A 23,571-nucleotide genomic window follows, 5' to 3' on the forward strand; every position below is an offset into this window, starting at 1 on the left:
TGATATCTAGTAGTGCTTTCTGTGAACACATACTGCCATCCGCAATGGTTGAAACTTGTTTTTAGAGAAAAATTTGATTACGGAACTTTTTCAGCAAATATTTGCTGTCGGTAAAAAAAAGTAGACATCAATAAAATGGTTTCTCAGCCTCCCGGCTGAAGTAGACTGGTAAACGTAGAAGTAATTGCGTTCGGAGACACAAATGTGTTCCAAATATTACGAGATTAGGTAGACAAAATAAAACTCACCCAATTGGTGGTAAAGTATATGTCCGCTATTTCGTAATCGTCATTGCACCCTTTTTCGCATTCTTCAACGCCTGTCATCACTGTGGGAAAAAATACGTTTAAATACACCAAGCCGCACAAAGCATCACACTGCACACGCCTGACATAAAAGCACCACAAAGAATAGATTAATATCATTTTGAGAGGTAGATACTTCCATGTGGACGTGCTCCAGCTTTTATTTTTTTATCATCTTACCCACATGTATACAATTCTTATTTCTCATTTTTATCCCAATGCAAAATTTACCAACGAGGGCAACAGATTGTTTACAGAATGTTCCAAATTTAGCTCTGTTGGTTAGAACGTACTTTCGTAAAAACAGTTTTGTCAAATTACAGGCTCAAATAACAGGCCCCTCGATAGACAAATATCTCGTTTGTCACTCTTTCATAAAATTCTTTATACAAGTGCAACCCTAAGTGAAAGTCTTTTCACTTGTCCCAGCTACCTATCACCTCGCATAGACCACGACCTGAAAGTTGGCCTACCCCAGTGCAGGACTAACCCTTTTTATGATTCTTTTGTACCCAGAACCAGCAGGGAATGGAACCACCTTCCGGCCTCTGTTGTCGCAATCAAAGATCAATCAATTTTAACAATTGCACTTCTTGCCTGAACAACGGGAGATTGTCTGCCATTGTCACCCATTACATGCTTGTTACTTTAGTGTTAATATTTTCGTAGTGTGTACCCTGTCATCTCTGTAACACCTGAATGGTCGTGAGAGAACGCAAATAAATTAACAATACACAAAATAAATATATAAATAAATAAAATATAAGTGAATAAATAAATAAATAAAAATTGTAAGATGGGTTTATTTCCAAAGGAAATGCAGCAGCCCAGTCGAAAATGTCAACACGAATACGACAGAAACCCAACAAGAATTTCTGTCGTACGACACAATTTTTTGTAGTTACGAAACAAGTCCTGTCGTACGACAAAGCCATCTATTGTTACGACACAAATTTCTTAACGACAGAGTCAATTTTCTCAACGACAAACATTCCTGTAGTGACAACAGAACTACCTGTCGCCACGACAGCGATCATGCTGCCGTGACATAGCCAGCTGTCGTGACGTCTGTCGTTACTACAAGACTACGACAAAAATGCTGTAGTAGCAAAGCTCGCCGTCTTGACGACAGAATCTTGTAGTCACTACGGAGCCATAAATGCTGCCGTGACGTCTGTCGTTGCAACAGGACCACGACGAAAATGCTGTAGTAGCAAAGACGGCTGTCGTGACGACAGATTCTTTTCGTCACTACAGCTGCGGCTGCCGTGGCAAAATATGTCGCGATACATGGAGCTGCCTACACAAAAGCCAACAGTCGAACAAGATAATTCTGTCGTGAGGACAGCTTTGCAACTGCAGTTGCAAATCGGTTGTGTGTTTTTTTCTTGCGATGAAAGAGAATATTTTTCCCACTTTCCTGCTCACACAATCAACGAAGAAATGAAACTTACAATTTTAACACCGGGGACGCGGGAGCAGAATTGAGTTTACTATTTTGCTCGCTGTAACACGACGACTAACAAAATAAAACGCACAATAGCGCCGTAAACCAGACACCACAACTCGTGAACTAGAATACGGCTTGTTAGCAGCCAATAAAAAAAAAGGTGCGAAAGCCCAAGAAGTGTCTTTCCATCAAAACCAAATTGTAGGTTAGAAAAAAAGCTCAAACCAAACTCCACACCTATCCACATCGTGGCGGTAGGCGAACAGCTGAAGCACCAATGACAAAACTAAAAGAGAATCAATACAAATAAAGCAGACACAATGAAGCCGTAACCACGTACATGGACGCGAAATCACGCGTCGCGCGAGCGTCGGCGTCGTTGGGCGCCAACGCACGGGCGCGCAGGAAAGGGCGAACAACCGCATGAGACCGGCGAAGTCGCGCCGTCGCTGCGTCGGCGGGTGTTGCTGGACGCTGCCATACTGTTGAAGTCGTTTATGAGCAGTTATTATCGGTTCTTGAACTGCAATTATCAACACTTTATCTTTAGCAAAAATGAAAATCACTTGGCATATATATTCATTGCTTGCTAAGTATTTTCGCGGGCAAATATTGAAATGCTGCGAAATGTATCTGGAGTCATCACGGTCAAATCTGAACAAAATAAGATAGGATGATAAACGAAGACGCACCTCGCACAACTGCTTTACTTGCTTCTTGATTTTCCTTTATGTTATGTACCGACTGCAGGTTCATCAATTCAAAGTGTAAGCAAAACAAATTTCAGCGCTGCCTTGACACTGAGGTTACCGTCAAGCGTCATTTGTAGGTTAAAAGGCAAGGTACTCTGGCACCTTGGTTGTAGCCTGTAAAAAATTACACCCATCTCCCGGAAGGGAACCATGAGTAGGATGCAGAGCGTCATAGTGGTTACTTTGGCGTTTCTATTATGTTTGTTAGCCAAATTTGGTGGAAATGTAGTGAGCCCAGTAATGCTCATATATCCTACTCATGGTTACCTTCGGGGAGATGGGTGTAATTTTCCTTATTGTATGCGTAATACGCGAGTGAGACGAGATTGAAGTGGTATCTTAAGGTAGTTATTTAGGTTTGCACGTCTTCTTACTTTGAGTATGATGGCCTTATGATCGCTGAAGTGCACAGTCAGTGGATCTCGTAGCAGCGGTTGTATGTAGTCGTCGCCGTTGCAGTTGGTAAAGACGAGATCGATACACGTTCCGTGGATTGTAGTTGGGTGTAATTGCTGTTAGTGTTAGCGCTGATGCTCTCACTTAATTGCGTCAGCACACTCACTGACGGTGCTGTTGGTTCCATCCTACTTCATCTGAAGAATCATGGAGTCAAGAGCAAGCACAACCGGAGTGGTTGTTGTTGTTGTTGTTCCTCTTCTATAGCACGTACCCACGAGGGGGATTGGCCAAGAAACGGTGGTTTACGGACGCCGGGCCACCGCCGACGCCGCGGGACATACCCCCGAGCATAAGACGCTCCGCATCTAAAAAAACTGATCAAACCCTCGCCGCAAAAAAAAAAACTGCGGTTTTAAGGGCGAATGCACTTCTTAAGCGAGCCTGAATCGTCCGCCGCCGTCGTCCGCATAGCAACAGCTGCGGGTGCGCGCGCTCCTCGTCTTCCCTAGCAACGGGGGGAGATGGGCGCGCGCTGCCTGGCCGCGTCCCCATGGCTCATTCTTGTTGTTGTTCCTGCTGACATGGCACATACCCACGTGGGGGATTGGCCAGGAATCGGGCGTGAGAAGGGCTAATGCACCCGCTTAAAGGAGTACTGACACAAAATTTCAAAGCTGAGATCCGCTCTAGCAATCAAGTACAACGACAACACAAATAGGTGTCTGTGAATAAATGCATCTTTCTTTCTTTGTAGTTGTGTGTGTGTGTGTGTGTGTGATCTCTCTTTCGCGAACATTACCGAACCGCGCAAATTCAACCTGTGCATTCGCACTTTCACATTCTTCCCCTCGGGGAAATGCGCGGAATTTTTTTCAGGATTCGAACCACGGACTTCAAAATAAAAGCCCGGTACTCAACCGCTTCACCATGCGAGGAGAGTTGGAGACTCGGAGAATTGGCTGTACCAAACGAGGCTGCCCGCAAATAGTGTTGGGTGTGCTTTGTTTTGGTCGTATTTAAGATATTTGAGCAATGGCAACGCTTGTTTCCAGTGCACCGATCTTGGAACCGAGGACAATAATGCTAGTGCTACAAGCAATGTAACCACAGGTCCCTTATGTGAGTCAAGAAAAGCTATCCCACATCCCCGGTCTCCCCTGCGGAAGCCAAGGGAGCTACGAATGGAATCGAATGCGGCGCTAGAATCCTGGCGTTGATAACGCTTGTTGTCACGCACCGATCTTGCAGACACGTCACGTTACGCTTCTACTAGATGAGATGTTGCCAGAGCTCCCGTATTTACTCGCACAAAGCTATCGCAGATCCCCGATCTCCTCGATGAAAGCCGAACAAGCAACAAATGGATGAGCGCTTGCAAACAGAAATAGCTTGCAATTTGTCTCAAGGCAACCGATTCTCTCAAGTTAAAAATAAATCGATTGTTTTCTGCTGAAAGAAACGACCCCAAACAACACAAAGACGAACGCTGTCCCACGCTTTCCGATGCTCTCTCACGCTGCGTCGACGCCGATATCTGGCGAGCGTACACATCGGTGTCGCTCGGGCGTCAGCTCGCGTAGCCATGGATTTGTGGCGACGACGTCGACGCGAGAAAACGCCGAAAGTACGCTGCACAGCTGCAAAAGAAAAGAGAACCAGCGCACATACTATGTAGCCACGCCGAGGGTAGAAAAACGAACGGTGCAGAAAATGATGTGAGATAACACGACATGAAAGAACCGTGCTGAAGCAGCTGAAGTTGGAAGCTGCTACCACTGGTTAATACAGTACTAATTTTTATCCTGTTAATAAATCTTAACCGGTTAATAAATTATGTTCATTATTACAACCAAAATGATTGAGTTTTGATGTATCTTACTTCGCTTCATCCGCTTCGTCCGCTGGCATCAACCAACGCCATCTATATAGGCCGACTAAAGCCGTAGCCAGCCGTAGCCGCAGCCCTCACTGATGCAACAAAGCATAGAGTATAGTGAACTAGAATACTTGGGTAGTGGAATAAGCGCCGCCTTCTCCCCATAGCGCCCTCGAAGCCGAACATGTTAACCGCCCCGCGTGGCGCTGGTGTGCCCCGCCCGAGGAGCTGAACAAAGATACGGCAACCGCGGGGTGAGGGGGAAATGACGCTGGTGGAAGCTTTGGGATTTGGGGGAAGGGGGAACCTCAACTTCAAGGCCATAGAGCTGACGGAGTTGCGACTGGAGTGGTGGTGGAGGAAAAGTAGGGAAGGCATGGGTACGAAGGCGGAGTAATCATACGGATGAGAATTTAGAAAAGCGAGAGGAGAAAAAACGCGGGTGGGGGCGATGAGTTTAAAAGAGGAAAAAGGGGGAGTTGGAACGGAGGAAGCAAATCTATACGTTAGCTGAGAGTAGGGCAAGTAAACCTTATAAAAGAGGCAAGTCGGTTGCTGACAACCGACACCCCGATTCAAAGGGAAAGCCAGTAATAATCATCATCATCATCGAGGAGATCCCGAGGTGGCGTGCCTTGCCGCTATGCTGCTGTTGAGTGGTTCACGCTCGGTTTTAATGTTTCTTAAGCTGCTGCACATGATATGTTTGAGTGTGTAATTGCAAGAGTAGCCTAGCTTGCACTACACTCATCTTTAAATGTTATTGGGTCTTTTTTGTTTGTAATTTAGAGAGGACATATGCTTGCGGCGGTCTTTATTTCCGAAGGGCCATGGCCCATGCGGTTTGAAAGGATAGTGCGATAGGGTGTTGTGGGACTACACCCCTAATAGATGGATGTGATCGCTACAAAGATTTTATATTTGCAATTTGTTTTACCCTGCTTTCATTTGTTGAATTCCTAACTGTTTCATAATATCTTGCGTCTGCGAGACGTGGGAAGCACTTTTAATGAACTTGTGCATTCGTAATATGGTAATTGTATTATGTTAATGAATGGCCAGTGTAGTACTAAACTGTACAGTTTTAAACTGATCCCGTTATAAAGAATGATCCTGCTTTGGAAATGATCCCGCTCTGGAAATTCTTTAAAAGTACCGTTGAACGTTGCTTATCGACGTATGTTCCCAAAAAAGTAAAACAAGTCAGGAAAAATAACCCTTGGATTACATGAAACGTCATCCATTTAAAGCGTAAAATCTGTCGGCTGCGCAAGTTAAAAAATAAATGTGCTTTGCCCTTCCATGCGCCAAAAATAAAGGAACTTTCCATCAAATTAAAAGCTGTCATCGAAGAAGCAACGCGCAAATATACTAATGTAACATTAAGAAACTTTATAACGTCCGTCCCCCCAGAAGTTCTGGCGTTACCTCAATGCTAAGAAAAATAATCAGAATAGGATACCCCTTAGTGAAGCCTTAGATAAAGCTAACATGTTTAATAAGTTCTTCCAGTCAGTATTTAGCGTAGGCAACGGAAACGGCCCGCAAATAAGGCGGCCAGCTCAAGCTACAAACCACCAAATAGATGAAATTACCTTAACTGAATCCGGAATATTTCCTTTATTACTTAACCTCAATCCTAAGAAATCATGTGGCCCCGACAATATACCTAATGCTTTTTTGGTAAGGTACGCGGAGTGGGTTTCAAAGTACTTGCTCTTAATATACAAAAGGTCACTAGATTTGGGTATGCTCCCTAAGGATTGAAAAATAGCTAAAGTTGCACCGGTACCTAAGTCTGGTAAAAGCCGTCATCCCTCAAACTACGGACCCATTTTTTTAACTTGTGCATCAGAAAAAAATCTTAGAGGACATAGTCCTCAAGCACATAATTGCCTACTCTGAAGATCATGAACTAATCAATCCAAATCAACATGGCTTTCGAAAAGGCTTATCCACGGTAACTAAACTCACAGAAATAATACACGATCTAGCTTTGACTCTAGATAACCGAGGACAAACAGACGTAATGTTTCTCGACCAATCGAAAGCGTTCGAACGCGTATCGCATCCTAAGCTACTTTGTAAATTACACAACTTCTTGGGGTACGGAATGGTTTTTAAATGGCTGGCTTCATACCTCTCTGATCAACAACAGTTTGTTTATTGTGCCAATCAATCATCAGACATCTTAGAAGTAACCGCAGGAGTGCCCCAAGGTTCGGTTCTTGCGCCTATTTTGTTTCTTCTGTATATCGATGATATTGCCTACGATATTGATGTTCCAGTCCGCATGTTCGCGGATGATTGTAAGATTTATAAAGTAATTGTAGCAAAGACAATCAGATTGCACTTAACCAGGCCCTCTCCAAAATAACATGCTGGTGCCAAGAATGGCAAATGTCTATTAATGCACAAAATACCGTCGCCATAACAGTGAGTAGGAAAAAAAACCACTAATCTTTTCTTATGAAATTCAGCAAACACAATAAGACAGGGTTCAGGACTATAAATACCTCGGCATAATTATAACCGACTACTTAAAGTGGGATAAACAAGCAGAATTTGTAACCAACAAAGCCCTTGCTTCGCTATACTCTCTTAAGAGGTTCATTTGTACGGCCTCACCTGATACAAAATTACTTGCCTACAAATCGCTTGTACGGCCGATCCTGGAATATAGTATAATTTGCTGGTTCCCTCACACAAAACACCTTATTGCTAAACTAGAAAATGTCCAGCGGGGGGCCATTCGTTTCATCTACAATAAATATAAACGCTATGACTCTCCCACGGAAGTACTCAGACGAGCTGAGCTACCTACAATAGGTTAACGCGCCAAAATTTTACGCCTAAAATTTTAGTTTTAACTAATCCATGACGGACTAAAAATACCTTGTAAGAAATTCATTACTCCATCTGTTTCCAGGTCTACAAGAACAAAACACGAGAAACATCTTATTTAGTACAGGTTCCACAATGTATCCTTTAAATACTCTTATTTTCTATGTCTAATAAGAAAATGGAATTGTCTTCCTAATGAAATTGTTACTAGTTCATACCTTGATAATTTTGCTCCTAAATTGTCTAAGTTTTTGCTAAATAATCTTTCTTGATATGTGTTCTGTACTCCCTATTGCTGAATCTTTCATGCGCTTCTCGTTGGTATCATTTGAATGGCCGGGTGTTTATGTGTGTAGCTGTTTGGCTGATATTGTTGTTTTCACCTTGACCCTTGTTTCTGCTTTCGTGAGTAGTTTAAAAACAGCACGCCTATTATTGATGTATCCCCCAATCCTGCAACAGCCTCCAGAGTTGAAGCTAGCAGTATCAACAAATAAATAACTAACTAACTAACTAACGAACTAAATAAATAAATAAATAAATAAATAAATAAATAAAGTGCGTCATATGGTGCTGAGATGGTTTCTGAGATGGTTTTTGAGAATTACAGTTTTGAATGTTGATCGTTTTCGCTGCCTTGAGTGAAGTTATTAAAAGCATATCGTGTGTATTGTGTGGATTAGTGCACTGAAATGGCCCGGGCAAGGTGGGACGCATTTTCTCGGGACCGAGCGGGGCTCGGCCTTCAACAATTTTTTTTTTGTATCATGCTGGCCCGGCGCATGCATGCAGTGTCTGAAGTCCTATAGTCATGCACCGCAAATTCGTGATTTTTGATACGAAAAAGGTAGCTCATTGAATTAGGTTAAATGAAAACAAAAATCCAAGCGCAAAGTCACTGGAGCTCTGTTCAAAATATATTTCGTCGATATTCCCCAAAATTCATTTTTCTTTGTCAGGTTATATATTTAGAAAGCTCGGTCCAAGTTTAAAAATTGTAAGTCCAATATTACGTTTTCAGGTTGAAAAGGCCAATTTTTTCCCGACTCATGTTTACAGTCTTTCGAACGCGGGCTGATATTTCAAAACAATCCGACGGGCTGAGGTTTCTTTTATTAAATTTTGCCGGGTACGGGCGGGGCTCGGGCTTATATTTAAAAATTTTTCGGGTTGGAGCCGGGCCTAGGAATTGTGGCTTGCGCAGTGCTCTAGCGTGATCAAATTAAAAAAACGGAAATGTGCGTACGTCAGCCTGCCTTACGCACCATGCTGTTTCCGCGGCTGACAAAATGCGAAAGAAACATTAGCAAACAATGAAGAAACACTATCCACACGCTAGCCTCGATCACTAAACCACGACACACGCGGTCTGCTTGATTGGCCAAATGGGTTGAAAAAATTAACAAATAGTACATGCGCATGGCATAGCTGTACTTTTTCCATAAGAACCTTGCTACCTTACTAATAGTATTCGCAAAGCTATTCCAACGCGCATTCGCCGCACCAGGGATGAATTTACACTGCAATAGATCTGATGATCCTCGAATACAGTCGGAAATGAACGCTTTGGGTTGCGTTATTTATTTGCTTACGTTCTCCGTGGTTTTGTGCGTTTTATCACACGCGCTGCGTTTGCGCGCATTACCGGCATTCCTTTGCCGTTGCTCACGCGCTCCTGCGAGTTGACGCTTTCGCGTGGTAGTGATTCGTACCTGTTCTTGCTTCAAGCGCACCGAGCTTCTATTTCGCACTTGCATTTTGACTCACATGTGGTTTCGGTTTGGCTTTTCCCTTCGTGTTCCTATAGTCTGCTATAGTAAGGTGCTCCACACGTTTTTTATTTATTTATTTAGCAATACTGCTCCATAGCAGAGTGGGTGTACATGGTACAAGAACAAAATCAACAGTACAATACCGAAGTCAGAACACAGAACAATGCACTTCAAACAACATGGAAAAGGTTTCACTGCAAAAAAAAGCAAGCATAGCTAGGCAGATATCAATTTTTCAAATTCCTCAATACTGGTTGATTCAATAATTTTACTGTCCAGCTCATTCCATTCTTTGGCAGTGCACGGAAGAAAGGAATACATGAAAACATTATATTTGGGCTGGAAAGGAACGGCATTATGTTTGGGACGTTGTCTGGTAGAGTAACCGGAAGAGGAGTTTAAGTATTCACCTGTGGTGATATTTATCCGACCGTTAACTATCTTAAAGAAGAACAACAAACGGGCAATTGTATTCCTTTCTGATGTTAGTTTCAATCCGGCTTTGGCAACCAATTCGGAGACTGACGTTGGGTCGTATTTATTGAAAATAAATCTGACAGCCTTGTTTTTGATTCTATCTAGTTTATGTATAATGCCGCGTAGCATGTATGGGCTTGCTTATTTATTGTTTGTTTTTACTGCCGGGCCACGCCCAGCTGTGTTATCTGCGTTCCAAGCAAAGCGGGTCTTCCATTCTTTATTTTTATGCCGCACGGGCTATCACATTCAGATAAGCAAACTGTTTCGCCCTAACGTCGCTAGCCCAGAATAATCGTCTGTGATCTACAATGTTCTGGATGTGAATCGACGGTTCCAGAAGCACTCGCGCCGAAAGATAAAAAGCCTGCAGACCAGACGCCTCGGCATTCGATTCTGCGACGCGCGCCGACGCAAGTCACTTTGTTGACCGCTGCTTCGCCGCCTTTGTATTCTTTTGAGTTGTTAGGGGAGCACAAGTTCGCTCGAATAAACTTGTTTCTCCTTCATAACAACTGCGTCGTCCTTGGCTTCGTGACATCTGGTGAGGTGCGGGGTACTCACCCTTTATGCTCTCTACGACATCTGGAAGCCGCCAAGCCAGCCCAACAAGAGAATGCCGCCGACTGCAAGGATTGCTACCCGAGTTCGGATGATGCCAGAAGGGCCCAAGAAAAGGAACGCTGCAACCAACACCATGGTGCAAGAAACAACGTCGCCAATCGTCCTGCAGCAGCACCGGGAACCGCGATAGTTCCGGGGAGCCCCCGCTGAAGTCCCCGAAGAATGGTTGGAGAAGCTGGAGCGCGTCCGCATCTTCAATAGGTGGGACGACGAAGAAACTTTCCGGCATGTCTTCTTTTCCTTAGAAGATGCTGCTCGAACTTGGTTCGAGAACCATGAGAGTTCTTTAACCGACTGGACTCAATTCAAAAGGGAGTTCCTTAAGACCTTCACTACCGTTGTGAGAAAAGAGCGAGCTGCGCTTTTGCTTGAAACTCGAACGCAGCACCCCAACGAAGCTGTCGTGATCTTCGTTGAGGAGATGAAGCGACGTTTTCGCCATCCGGACCCCGAAATGGCCGAAGAAAAGAAGCTCAGGTTTCTGATGCGAGCAGTGAGGCAAGAGCTTTTTGCTTGTCTGCTCCGTAACCCGCCGAAGACGGTGGCTGAATTCGCGTCTGAGGCGGCCGCGATGGAAAAGACGCTAGAAATTCGAACGAGGCAAACGACCGTCCTGTCAGCGCGCTGTTCTCGGAGACCATCGGTGCCGCAACTGGAAGCTCCGGTACATTGCGCGAGACCATTCGAGCAGTAGTCAAGGAGGAGCTTCAGAAGCTTTTTTCAACAACGCCGCAACCTGAAGTGGCTTCTCTGACTGACGTCATCAGTGAAGAGGTTCAACAGGCGCTCGGAACTTCTTTGCCTTCAGAAGCACCCCGTCAGCCCCAAGTGAAAACCTACTCCGCAGCTCTTCGTCAACCCCACCCTGCTCCAACCCGTCATCAAGAGGCCCAGCCATACCGCCGTCCTATGCCGCCCGCCCCACGCCCTGTAGACCAATACCAGACGCCAAGGAAGACCGACGTGTGGCGAATGCCTGATAATCGCCCGCTGTGCTACCACTGCGGAGAGGCCGACCACATCTACCGTCGCTGCCCTTACAAGAGGCTTGGTCTGCGAGGATTCTCCGTCGACGCACCACGCCGCCGACCTGGCCAGCGCCCTACTGAGATCGACGAATACCTGTCCAACACGAACCGAGGACCTGCCCGCTTCAACCGTTCGCCGTCGCTCTACCGGTACCAGTCGCCAAACCGCCATAACACCGCTGACTTCAAACGTGGAAGGTCCCCCAGCCCACGCGGGGGAAACTTAAAGCAACAACTTCTGTAGGTGAAGTTGCAGAACGGCGAAAAAACCAAAACCCTCCATCGACGCATGGCCGCACCGAACACCTTACCTGCAGCCCAACGACTCGATCTAACCCGGACGTGACTCCCGAACCCGACGACGACACGACGCGACGCGTACCCGAAACGACAGAGCCTGCCGCTGAGAAGATGACGAGAATGATGCCGCATGGTGCCCGACCGTCAACACGTACAAGCCGAGATACAACGCCCCGACGCACCAAAAACTCCAGGAAAGCGGCGTCCGACGTCGAGTTGTCCATCGACGGCTTTGAGGTAGTCGCCCTCATCGACACGGGAGCCGACTACTCGGTAATGAGCGGCTCATTCGAGTCGAAGCTGAAGAAAGCTACGACAACATGGGACGGTCCACATATGCGCACAGCAGGAGGCCATCTCGTAACACCAAGTGGAACGTGCACATCACGCGTCACCATAGGCGGCACCACGTACCCTGCTGAGTTCGTTATTTTGCCTAACTGCTCCCGCGACGTAATTCTCGGAATGGACTTTTTGACGGACAACGGCGCAATATTTGATCTGCAGACCAAGTCGATAACTTTTTCCTCCGATCACTCCACGGCGCCGCAGCCGAACCCCGATCACCGTGCTGCTGTCAGGATCGCCGACGATCACATCACCCTGCCACCCCGCGCAAGCTTGATGATCGCCGATGATGCTGCTTCTGACATCGACGCTATCGTAGAGAGTGATCGAAGGTTGCTTCTCGACTGCGGTGTCTCCGTCGCAAGAGGCATTGCGCACTTTAAGCAATGGCAATCTCACGTTTTGGTCACTAATTTCACCGAAGAGTACCAGCATTTAAACAAGGGAGCTGCAATTGCGTTCCTCGAAGAAACGCAAGAAGCAACTGACGTGATCGCGGTCGCCGACTTTGAACGCACACCCGATTACACCTTCAATCTTCCGCACCCCTTCGACGTAAATCTGGCGCTACCGCAAGAACAACGGAACAAATTATTGGCTTTGCTGCGTCGCTATAGCGAATGTTTTTCGTCGAGCGCAAAACTACGTCAGACCCCTCTAGCGAAGCACCGAATAATAACCGAAGATGGAGCCCGACCTACCCGACAGTCACCGTACCGCGTCTCTTCACACGAACGGGAAGCCATCCGGACTCAAGTCGACGACATGCTCAGCGACGACATTATACAGCCATCGAAAAGCCCCTGGGCTGCGCCCGTCGTACTCGTAAAGAAAAAAGACGGCACATTAAATTTCTGCGTTGACTACCGGCGATTGAACAAGATCTCCAAAAAGGACGTGTACCCCCTGCCACGAATTGACGACGCCCTTGAACACCTCTGCCACGCGAGGTACTTCTCATCTATGGACCTGAAGACCGGCTACTGGCAAATTGAAGTGGACGAGGGAGACCCAGAGAAGACTGCATTTATAACCCCGACGGCCTACACGAGTTCAAGGTGATGCCTTTTGGGCTGTGTATGGCGCCAGCACCGTTTGAAAGAGTCATGGACACTGTGATAGCTGGCCTGAAGTGGCACACTTGCCTCGTATACCTCGTCGACGTTGTGGTATTCGCCCGGAATTTCGACGAACACCTTGACGGTTGGAGTCTGCACTCGAGGCCATTCGTACATCGGGGTTAACGCTGAAGCCTGAAAAGTGTCGTTTCGGGTATGAGGAGCTGAAGTTCTTGGGCCACGTCCTCAACGCCATGGGAGTCCTACCTGACCCGGCAAAAACATCGGCCATTGCGAACTTCCCAAGGCCGAAAGACAAGAAGGGCGTGCGAAGATTTCTCGGACTGTGCGCATACTACCGGCGTTTCGTCGCAAACTTCGCCCGCATTGCAGAGCCACTCACACGGTTGACAAAGGATAGCACGCCTTTTTGCTGGGAAAACGACCAAGAAGAGGCATTCTGCGAGCTGCAAAAATGCCTGCAAAGCCCTCCCGTGCTCGCTTATTTCGACGAAAACGCCGAAACCGAAATGCACACCGACGCTAGCGATATAGGCTTGGGTGCCGTTCTCGTCCAAAAGCAAAGCGCTGGCGAAAAAGTAATCGCCTTTGCAAGCCGTGGTCTGTCGAAGGAGGAGAAAAATTACTCAGCCTCTGAAAAAGAGTGCCTCGCAATTATATGGACCATTTCAAAATTTCGCCCATACGTATATGGTAGACCATACAAGGTTGTCACAGACCACCATGCGCTGTGTTGGCTCGCCAATATGAAGGACCCCTCTGGCCGTCTTGGGCGGTGAAGCTTGCGCCTGCAAGAGTTCGACGTTACAATCGTCTACAAATCCGGCAGGAAACACTCCGGCGCCGACTGCCTGTCCCGCGCCCCGTCGACCCGCCACCACTTGACTGCGATGAAGACAGCGCGTCCTTCGGAGTCGTTACGGAGAGCGACCTAGCCGCCCAGCAGCGTGCCGACCCCGACTTGCGCGTCATGATCGACTACCTCGAAGGACGAAGTGTCACCGTGCCTATGTCGTTCAAGCGGAACTTGCCAGCATTCAGCCTCAAAAACTCAGTCCTCATGAAAAAGAATTTCAGACCCGGAACGAGAACGCATTACCTACTTGTCATCCCTGCAGAGCTCCGTGACGAAATTTTGGAAGCGTGCCACGACGACCCGTCTTCCGGACATCTCGGCACAGCTCGCACTATTGCAAAAATCAATGCGAAGTACTTCTGGCCCCGCCTTACATCCGACGTCACCCACTACGTTCGGAGTTGCCGTGAGTGCCAGCGACGAAAAATGCCGCCGACACGACCCGCTGGCTTTCTGCAACCGATCGCCGTCCCGTCGAGGCCCTTCCAAAAGTGCTTTGTTCGTCTACCCTTCAAAGTCTAGTCAATTTTGTCACTCGCGAAGAGGTTGTCCGCGTGAAACTGGTTCAATCTTGTTTAAATCATATTGCTTTAAGGGATCGAAAATTGCTCTTTTTCTTCTTGCTTCATCGCTCAAAGGTTGGCGGACGATTACATTGTGGCATGTCGAATACCTGCTAGTTCGTCTGCTCCTACTTATCAGGTAGACAGGGTACCTGTTTGTCGAGATATCTGTTTTTCTTTAGTAAATAAAAATATGCTTGACAGTTTGATTGCCAGTTTAGAATTGTCGTCTCTGATAGCGGATAACCCGTTTCATGGAACAGTGTACGCAGGCATATGGGATCATCCTAAACGGTTCCAGGCTTCAAGTACTGGTTCTATGATCAGGAAGCGGCGTAAAGATTACAGTTGGGTAACCGCGGACATCATGCAAGCTATTTCGTGTAGGGATTGCCTATAGAAGCGCGTAAAGCGCGCACGTAAAAATGAAGCTCGACGCGTGAAATACAAAAGTGCTCGCAACAGAGTAGTGGCTGTTCTAAGATCTCCCAAGCGTACACATTTCTTTCAGAAATTCAGCATGTATGCAAAAAATCCAGCGCAAACATGGTATTTAATTAACAGGTTGCGTGTAAAGACAAGTAATCCCCCGTTCTTTAAAGCGGTTTCGGAGGATGCGGAAACTGTGGCGGGCACATTTAATCATGCGTTCCGTATTACTCCCGATAATACATCACCTTTACTTGATTCTTGCTCACTTGATAAATTCGTTCATTCATCGGCGTTTCTGCCTTGCCTCTCTAAATCCTAGCTGAGGTTATACTGTTCAGTTTCCGAACTAATAAGCCCCCTGGTTATGATGAAATATGGGTAGAGACGCTTTGCAGGAACGTCGATGTTTTGTCGGATGTTCTTTTCGTTCCTAATGGATTTATTAATGACGCAGGCATTCCTAACAATTTAAAAACTGCTATCCTTAAGCATCTCTATGACGGAGGTCCGAAGGATAAAGTCGACTCGTATAGGCCCATAGCCATACTGATGATGATGATGGTTGGGTTTTTATGTCGCAAGGCCGACTAAGGGGAAAGAGCGCCAGAAAAAAGGGTATTTAATGAAGTGAAGTGTTTACCACAAAAAGGTGGGTAAAAAAACGTGTAAACCAAACATAGTAAAATCAGGTAAAGGTAATGGTGATGGCTGGTGTATGGGGCCAGTTTTGATTATGCGTGATAGGAAATGAGGTTTAAAAACTTAACGTCTGACAAATACTCAAACACACGTTTCACGGATACCATGGCATCGTCACAGAGAAACAGTGATGGATGTAGGGGAATATGTTTTCTGTAGAGTTCTCTGAAGTGTTTGTGTCGTGTTGTATGACGTGCCTTGCATGTGACTAGTATGTGCACTACGGATAGGGCCTCTCCGCACCTGCTGCACTGGAGCCTAGAAGATCCCATCTGCAGATACGAGTGCGTTGCATGGGTGTGCCCTATTTGCAGCCTACCCATGGCGACTTCCGTGTGTCTGTTGTGTGAGTCAGCTGTGTACCGTCCCAAGTGTGGCTTCATTAAATGTAGTTTGTTGTCTGTCTGTTCCTTCCAGTGGGTTTGCAATATTCTGCGCAAGTGTTGTCTTATGTGTGGCTTTAGGTCTGTATATGGTACCGTTGTTATGTCTACAGTGTTCTTGAGAGCAGCAGCAGCGGGCTTCTCATCAGCCAACTCGTTCCCAGCGATCCCAGCGTGTCCTGGGACCCAGCAGAGGAGCAGCTGATGCTTCTGCGCATACACAGACATGATGGTGTTGAATACAAGATTAACTATGTGGTTTTTGGGGGGTGTATGCGATGATAGGTCGCGAACAACACTCAAGGAACATGTGTAGATGATAGACTGCGGAATTTGAGTGTCAAGTATGTGTCCTACAATTAGTAAAATTCTATACTTTTGTGCTGAAAAAATTGTTGTGTGCATGCTCATGATTCTGGCTGCATTGAAATTCGGACATTGAGCAGCGCAGGAGACCATAGTCGAGGTTTTAGATGCGTCACTGTGAAATTGTGCAAGTGGGTATTTAAAGTGCACAGACAGAAAGTGCTGCAGTATTGCCGCTCGCGGTACCCGATTTTTGTCAAGTTTTATAAAAAAAAGGTCACAGGACACAGGGCGAACTTTCCAAGGCGGTAAAATGTTTGAAAAGGGTGACCTGTACTCATCTAAAAACGAAGCGCTGAGATCCGAGGCTCGCTCTGTCACTCTAACTGAAAAGGGCAGAGGAACAGATGGGGGATTTACAAACAGCACAGATGTGGGCGTGCTGTTAAAGACAGTATAAAAAGATGGTTATTCAGCGATGAAATTTTAAAAGCGTAAAGTAAGTCCGTGTACGTCCGTTGGTTCGCAAGGCTCCACTCATTACACTCGACATGCAGACTCTCGACAGGGCTAGTGTGAAAAGCACCCGACGCAAGCCGTAGTCCCAAGTGGAGCACTGGATCAAGCATTCGCAACGCTGTTTTCGTCGCCGACACATATACCACACTGCCATAGTCTAAGCGAGAACCAACCAAAGCAGTATAGAGCCGTAGTAGGAGTTCTTTGTCAGCCCCACAGGATTGGTGGGAGAGAACCTTAAGGATATTCATTGTAAGGATATTCATTGCTGTGCACTGGCCTCCTTTGTTCCGGCACCTCAAATTTTCCTTCGTTATGTAGATGACTCTTTTTGCATAATTCGTAGAGACGTGTTACCCCAGTTCACGACGCACCTCAACTGCATGAATGCGGCCATACAGTTTGCTGTTGAAGAAGAGATCGATGGACAACTGCCGTTTTTAGACGTGCTCGTCAAACGCTCCGGACCCGACCTCGAATTTGACGTGTACCGGACGAGCAGCCACACCGGTCGTTATCTCCACTTCAGATCCATTCAACCCGCCTCACACAAGCGCTCTTTAGTGTCTTCTCTGATCCGACGCAGCCATACTATTTGCACAAGGCCAGAAGACGTGGCGAACGACGTTAAGAGTGTTCGTCAGGACCTGTCCGGCTGCGGCTACCCTGACGCCTTTGTTTCCTCCGTGGAAAGAGGGATGGCTCTGCAGACAACGCCCAGTGCCGGTAAAAAGAAGTGGGCTGCCATTCTTTATGTCCCTGGCACAAGCGAAGCATTGGCTCGTATTCTGCGCAGCTATGTAGTGCACGTGGCACACGTGCCATCGAAGAGGCTGCGACACACATTGACCCTCGTAAAGGATAAGCTTCCTAAAGAAAGATATCCCGGAGTGATATATGAGGTCCCTTGTGGAAACTGCAACTCTGTGTACGTGGGCGAGACGGGCTGCTTTCAAAAGCGCCTAAAACAGCACTGCTATGATGTGAGGATGAAAAAAGTGGTGTCGAATGCCCTCGCCGAACATGCAGAGCTGTCGGGTCACGAGATAGACTGGAAAAATGCACGCATCATCACTACGGAGAAGAATTTGGCCGCAAGATTAAATTTAGAATCGCCAATAATACAGACAACGCCTAACACCCTCAATCGCAACATCGGAACCTTGCACCAAATGTATGCGCGCTGCCTACGTCATGTTTTAAAGCGTACTTAAGGCCGTTTTTCTCTGCAATAAATTTCATTGTGAACAATGCTCCGGTGCGGGAGCCGAAACGTCTTTTAAGTTTTTCTTTTTCGTTACTTGGTCATGCCCTCTTTCTCTCTCAAATTCATTGTTTTCAGACATTTATGCTTACGTTTCTTGATATATAGGATGTATGTGAGTTTGTGGTCAAACACCACACCTAAAAACTTGTGCTCCTTGTTTACGGGAAGCGACATGCTAATATGAGTAATGTTTGGGTCCATCTGGACCTCGCGCTTCCTGGAGAACACAACGCAGGAGCGTTTTACAGAATTCAATTTAAAATCAATCTTGTCTGCCCAGCCGGCAAGTTTCTTGACGCCGAGCTGGACTTGACGTTCGCATATTGACGTATTACATGTATTAAAATATATCTGCACGTCATCTACATACATAGAATAAGAGATTGTTGGTGGCAGTGCTTTTACGGTGGCAGTTCATCTTTACAATGAAGAGAGTGCAACTCAACACGCCACCTGGAGGCACGCCATTTTATTGGACGTGAACCTTTGAGAGTGCACAGCCAACTCTTTCTCGAAACGTTCTCTCTGACAAGTAACTAACAAGGGTGTTCAACATGTTACCCTAAACAGCGAATGACTTGAGGTCACTAAGGGTCCCATTACGCCAAGCGGTGTCGTAGGCCTTCTCGAGGTCGAAAAAGACAGTTAAACAGTACTGCTTATGCTACCAGTCAAGTGCTACCAGTTGATCGTTCGTCCATCGCCCCACCCTGAAGCCTGCCTGGCAGCTCTCGGGAAGACCGCGGTACTCAAGGAAGTACACGAGCTGCGACTTATCATCTTTCGAAGAGCTTGCACAGGCAGCTGGTCAAGGCTATAGGACGGTAGCTTGAGGGGGACGACGGTTCCTTTCAATCCTTCAAGAAAGCCACTACTATGGTCTCCCTCCAAGAGTGTCGAATGTGCCCCGAAAGGCATATTTTATTATATAAATTTAGAAGTGCTTCAGTTGTGTCTGCGTGTAGGTGTTGTATCATTGTATATGTTATGTTGTCTGGGCCTGGAGCTGAGGGTTTACACGTGCTCGAAGCAGCCCTCAGCTCATGCAGTGAAAACTGAATTTTTAAGAACATGTTGACCTATTGTTATCTATTATAGGTTTCTTTTAGGCCGTTTGTTTGTGTTTCATGAAAGTGGGTTGTGTGCTGAACTGGAGACGTGTTGGAAGTGTTCTGCGAGTGTGTCAGCCTGGTCTTCGATTGTGTCCCCTGTTGTGCTGACCAAAGGCACGCTGTGTGTTTGTTGTCCTTTGAGTTTGTGTATACTTATCCATAATTTCCGTGTGTCTTTGTAGAAGTTTAATTATTTTATGAAGGAACACCAACTCTGTCGTTTTGCCTGGCGGCGCACACGTTTTCCTAACGCCTTGACCCGTTTGAACAAAATGAGGTTACCCTACGTGGGTTACCGACGAGGGATACCCCACGCCTTGTTCTGGGCCTCTCGCGCCCGCCTACAGTCCTGATTCCACCACGGCCTCCGCTGCATGCGCGGGGCACCAGAGGCGCGGGGAATTGACTTTTCGGCGGCGTCGAGGATGTGCAACGTGAGCAGTTGGGTAGCTTCTTCAATGTGTAGGTGTCCTATGGATGTGTGGTGTAGTTTGGATGTCTCTGTAAATGTATTCCAGTTAGCTCTTGCTTCGTTGAATCTGTTGTGGGTAGATGGACTGCATGGGCCTTTACCTATATATGTTAGTGAGGTGGGGAAGTGGTCACTGCTATATGGGTCAGTGCCCACACCCCACTCGACAAGAGGAAAGAGAACTGCGGAGCCAATCGCCAAGTCAAGATATGAGTAATTGTTGTGTCCTATGCTATGGTATGTAGACTGTTTATTGTTGAAAAAGCATGCTCCTGAAGATGTAAGGAATTTCTCTATCAGGCGACCTCGGGCATCCGTTCTGGAGGAGCCCCAAAAAGAGTTGTGTGCATTTAGGTTGCCTGTTAGAATGTCCGGTTCGGAAAGCTGATCAACCAGCGCCTCGAAGTCAGAGCTCGAAAGTGCATAATCAGCACGAATGTAAATGGAGCATACCGCTATCAACCTATTAAAAATTATTGTGCGGATGGCTACAGCCTCAATCAAGGTGACAGGGTGGCATGCTAAGGATTTTCAGGCGGTTATGGCCACACCATCAGACGAGTGTGTGCAGCCATCACTGTCCTTTCTGTATACCAAGTAACTATTCAAGAAGTTTGTGTGTTTGGAATTCAGATGTGTTTCCTGGACACACAATACACTTGGCTGATTGACATGTAGAATCTCATACACGTCGTCAAGATTATTCAGAAAGCCTCTGCAGTTCCATTGAAGGATATTTTGTCTTCCCATTATGATGTGTTACCTGAAATCTTTTACAACCATTCCTGGCAAGCCTTCCTCCAAAAGCCGATCAACTTTCCTCGGAAATACCACATAATATTGGCGCCACCTTAGACCCATTGCATACCCCAGATTTTTGCAAGAACACATCTTCATTATAAAAAACACACATGAAATTAAGGTAAAACAAAAGCAATTCAGAGCTAATGGAGTGTGTATGTTTATGTGTAGTCTTTCGGGGCTGTGACTCTCGTCTTTTTGGACTTGTCGGGAGGCTTTGGCGTCGGAACACGTTCCTTGCGGTGCACCGCAGACAAGAACGGTCCGACATCCGTTTCGTCCTCTGATGTACTCGGAGTGCCTGATTTGTCAGTCTCCTTTGACCGCGCACCCTTTTGGGCGCGCTTTGACTAACCCACAACCATCGAGGGTTTCAGGAATGCCTCGGATGGCACAGGCGGTGTGGTGAGGATAGGAGCTGCCGCTGGTTCCTCTGTCTCTATCTCCTCTGCGCCCTCGCCTGTGGTTTGGAACGCTGGAGCGGACGTGGAGGATGCAGCATCACTCCCACCTGACGTGGTTGCCACCACAAACCCTGCTGGCCCAGCGAGCGGTGTGGAGGAGGGTTGGGCTGCCAGAAGGAACCCGGGGGGGGGGGGGGCGGGACCAATTTCGATTCGCGGTGCTGGGTCCCCGCCGAAACCAGACGCCGTTCCGCCCCCGGTGAGCTGCTTCGCCATACCTCCCCAGAGGGAAAGAGGCGAACCTCTTCCGCGCCTCTGGGAAAGTGATGTTTTCGGTGACCTTAATGTTAATGATTTTCATTTCTAATTGAAACTTTTCGCATTTTCGCAGTAGGCCGCAGGTGAACCCTGGCAGTTTACACAAAGAAATTGTTGCACGTTGCAGTTTTCGGACCGGTGATCGTGCTAGGCGCATTTTTCGCAGGTAGGTCAGCCGCGACAGGTGTTGGTGCCGTGCCCGATCTGTGGGCACTTGAAACAGCGCCGTGGGTTCGGGATGTAAGGCCGGACTGAACAATGGATGTAACCTGCGTGGATGAATTCTGGAAGGGTCGACTTGTCGAACGTTAGGATAAGGTGCTTTGTCGGTATTTGTTTATCGTCTCTGCGGATGGCTATGCGCCTGACCGCTGTTACGCCCTGACTACGAAGGCCCTCCAGCAGGTCAGCTTCAGATTCATTGATTAGGTCATATTCGGAAATCACGCCCCGGGAGCTGATTAGGCTCCGGTGGGGTGTGACTCGGACTGCCAGATCGGCGATGCGGGTTTGTGCAAGTAGTTTATCAGCCTGATCCTGGCTACTGACCTCGACAAGGATTTCACCGGTTCTTTGTTTTTTGGCCTTATACGACTCTGCAACGATACCCTCAATAAACTTTGAAATAACAAATACCGACTGTGAAGAAAGAGGTTGTGATTGGTCTACTGATTCCATCACGATGAAGCGAGAATAGTTGTTCGGTTTTCGAGGACTCAAGTTAGGAAGGGGTGGGAATGAAGCTTCAGTGCGGCCCCTTTTCGGGGGCCGATCACGTTTGGGGGGGGGGGGGTTGGAAAGTGCCATATAATACATTAGAAAGCAGGGAGACGGGGGTACGTTCTTCGTCTGCCTTACCCTGATAGCACAGAGGTATCGGAGCTCCCTGCCTGGTAGACAGACAGGGAACCCATCCGCCGGAGCTTGACCTGGGCTCCGACGGCCACCGTTTGAGGTTCCTACCCTTCACCTTAAAACCCATTACCATGGTCGGTTACAGCGTGAGTGTGGGGGCTCTGGGTCAGCGGTGTTGCCAACACTGTCACCAAGATTACTCAAGGTGCCCCGTGCGGGGCCATATCAATACTGCCTATTCTTTCTAAAATTCTGGAAAAATACCTTTTACAAATTATGTCTTCATTTCTAGAAGAATTTTTGGTTATGTCGCCTCGGCAGTATGGTTCCCTGTCTGGCCGTGGCACAATTGCTCTATTAGAAGAATTTGCTGATGACCTGTTCAGTGCTGCAGATAGTAACTGATTTGCATGTGCTTTATTTATAGATGTGTCTAAAGCTTTCGATTCTGTGTGTCATAACCTATTTGTAAGGAAACTGTACTTATTGGGTTTCCGTGGCCCGTTTTTTGATCTTCTGTATAAGTATCTCTCGGAGCGCTCTCAGGTTGTTGCTACTGATGATCATTTTCATTTCAGTAGACCACTATCTCTATTTGCTGGAGTTCCACAAGGTTTTATTTTGTTGCCTTTGCTTTTTAACGTTTACATGAATGATTTTTCGGTGTTAATTTCTAAATGCATAGTTTACCATTACGCAGATGACACAGTTTAGGTTGCCAAACATGTGAACTATAAAAAGGCGATACACATGCTTCAAAATTACATTTGTAATGCAGTGCATTGGTTCTGCGAAAATCGCCTTAAAATATATTCTCGTAAAACTAAACAAATCAGTTTCCGTAATCCGTTGACTGGGCACGGTCGCACCGCAGCGATGACGGTCGCTTACCCGTTCACTCTCATTGCACAGATTTGCCTCGGCCTGCTTCAACACACGGAGAGCGTGCGCGCGGGATCCCCTGCGCTGACCCAACCGCTGCATCGGCTCGAGACTGCCACCTTCGACGCCCCGGACCGGTTCAACGGAGCCCCCTGGGAAGCCTGGCCGTGTCACTCGACGTCGACAGCGCCGCTCTCCTACGAGAGTACAAAATACCTTCCGCCCCTCCCCAAGACCACTGGGCACGGTCGCACCGCAGCGATGACGGTCGCTTATCCGTTCACTCTCATTGCACAGGTAAGACGGCGTTACGGCCTGTGGTACAGATCTAGTGATCCATTTCTGTTTGTGCTGCCGTGCCCACGGCTTTTCTCGAGTGCGGGTGTTTGCATGTCATTCAGAAAGCTGCTCTTATTATGCGGGGACGTCGAGACCAACACAGGCCCTG

General features: G+C 47.1%; 1 protein-coding gene across 3 annotated transcripts in view; it reads right to left on the reverse strand.

Annotated features, from left to right (window-relative positions):
• LOC144160889 (uncharacterized) overlaps nucleotides 1-23,571 on the reverse strand; it is a 153,694-nt gene that overhangs the window by 96,457 nt on the left and 33,666 nt on the right. For all 3 annotated transcript variants that reach the window (XR_013320426.1, XM_077691995.1, XM_077691994.1), the window contains exon 2: nucleotides 249-328. Coding sequence is in view for 2 of the 3 variants with exons in the window: in XM_077691995.1 (XP_077548121.1) it covers nucleotides 249-328 (80 nt within the window). In the remaining variant the exon portion in view is untranslated. The remainder of the gene's footprint in view (nucleotides 1-248; nucleotides 329-23,571) is intronic.

Source organism: Haemaphysalis longicornis, unplaced genomic scaffold (assembly GCF_048455015.1).
Source record: "Haemaphysalis longicornis isolate Haplotype H1 unplaced genomic scaffold, Haemaphysalis longicornis Haplotype H1 scaffold_11, whole genome shotgun sequence".
NCBI classification, from domain to species: domain Eukaryota; kingdom Metazoa; phylum Arthropoda; class Arachnida; order Ixodida; family Ixodidae; genus Haemaphysalis; species Haemaphysalis longicornis.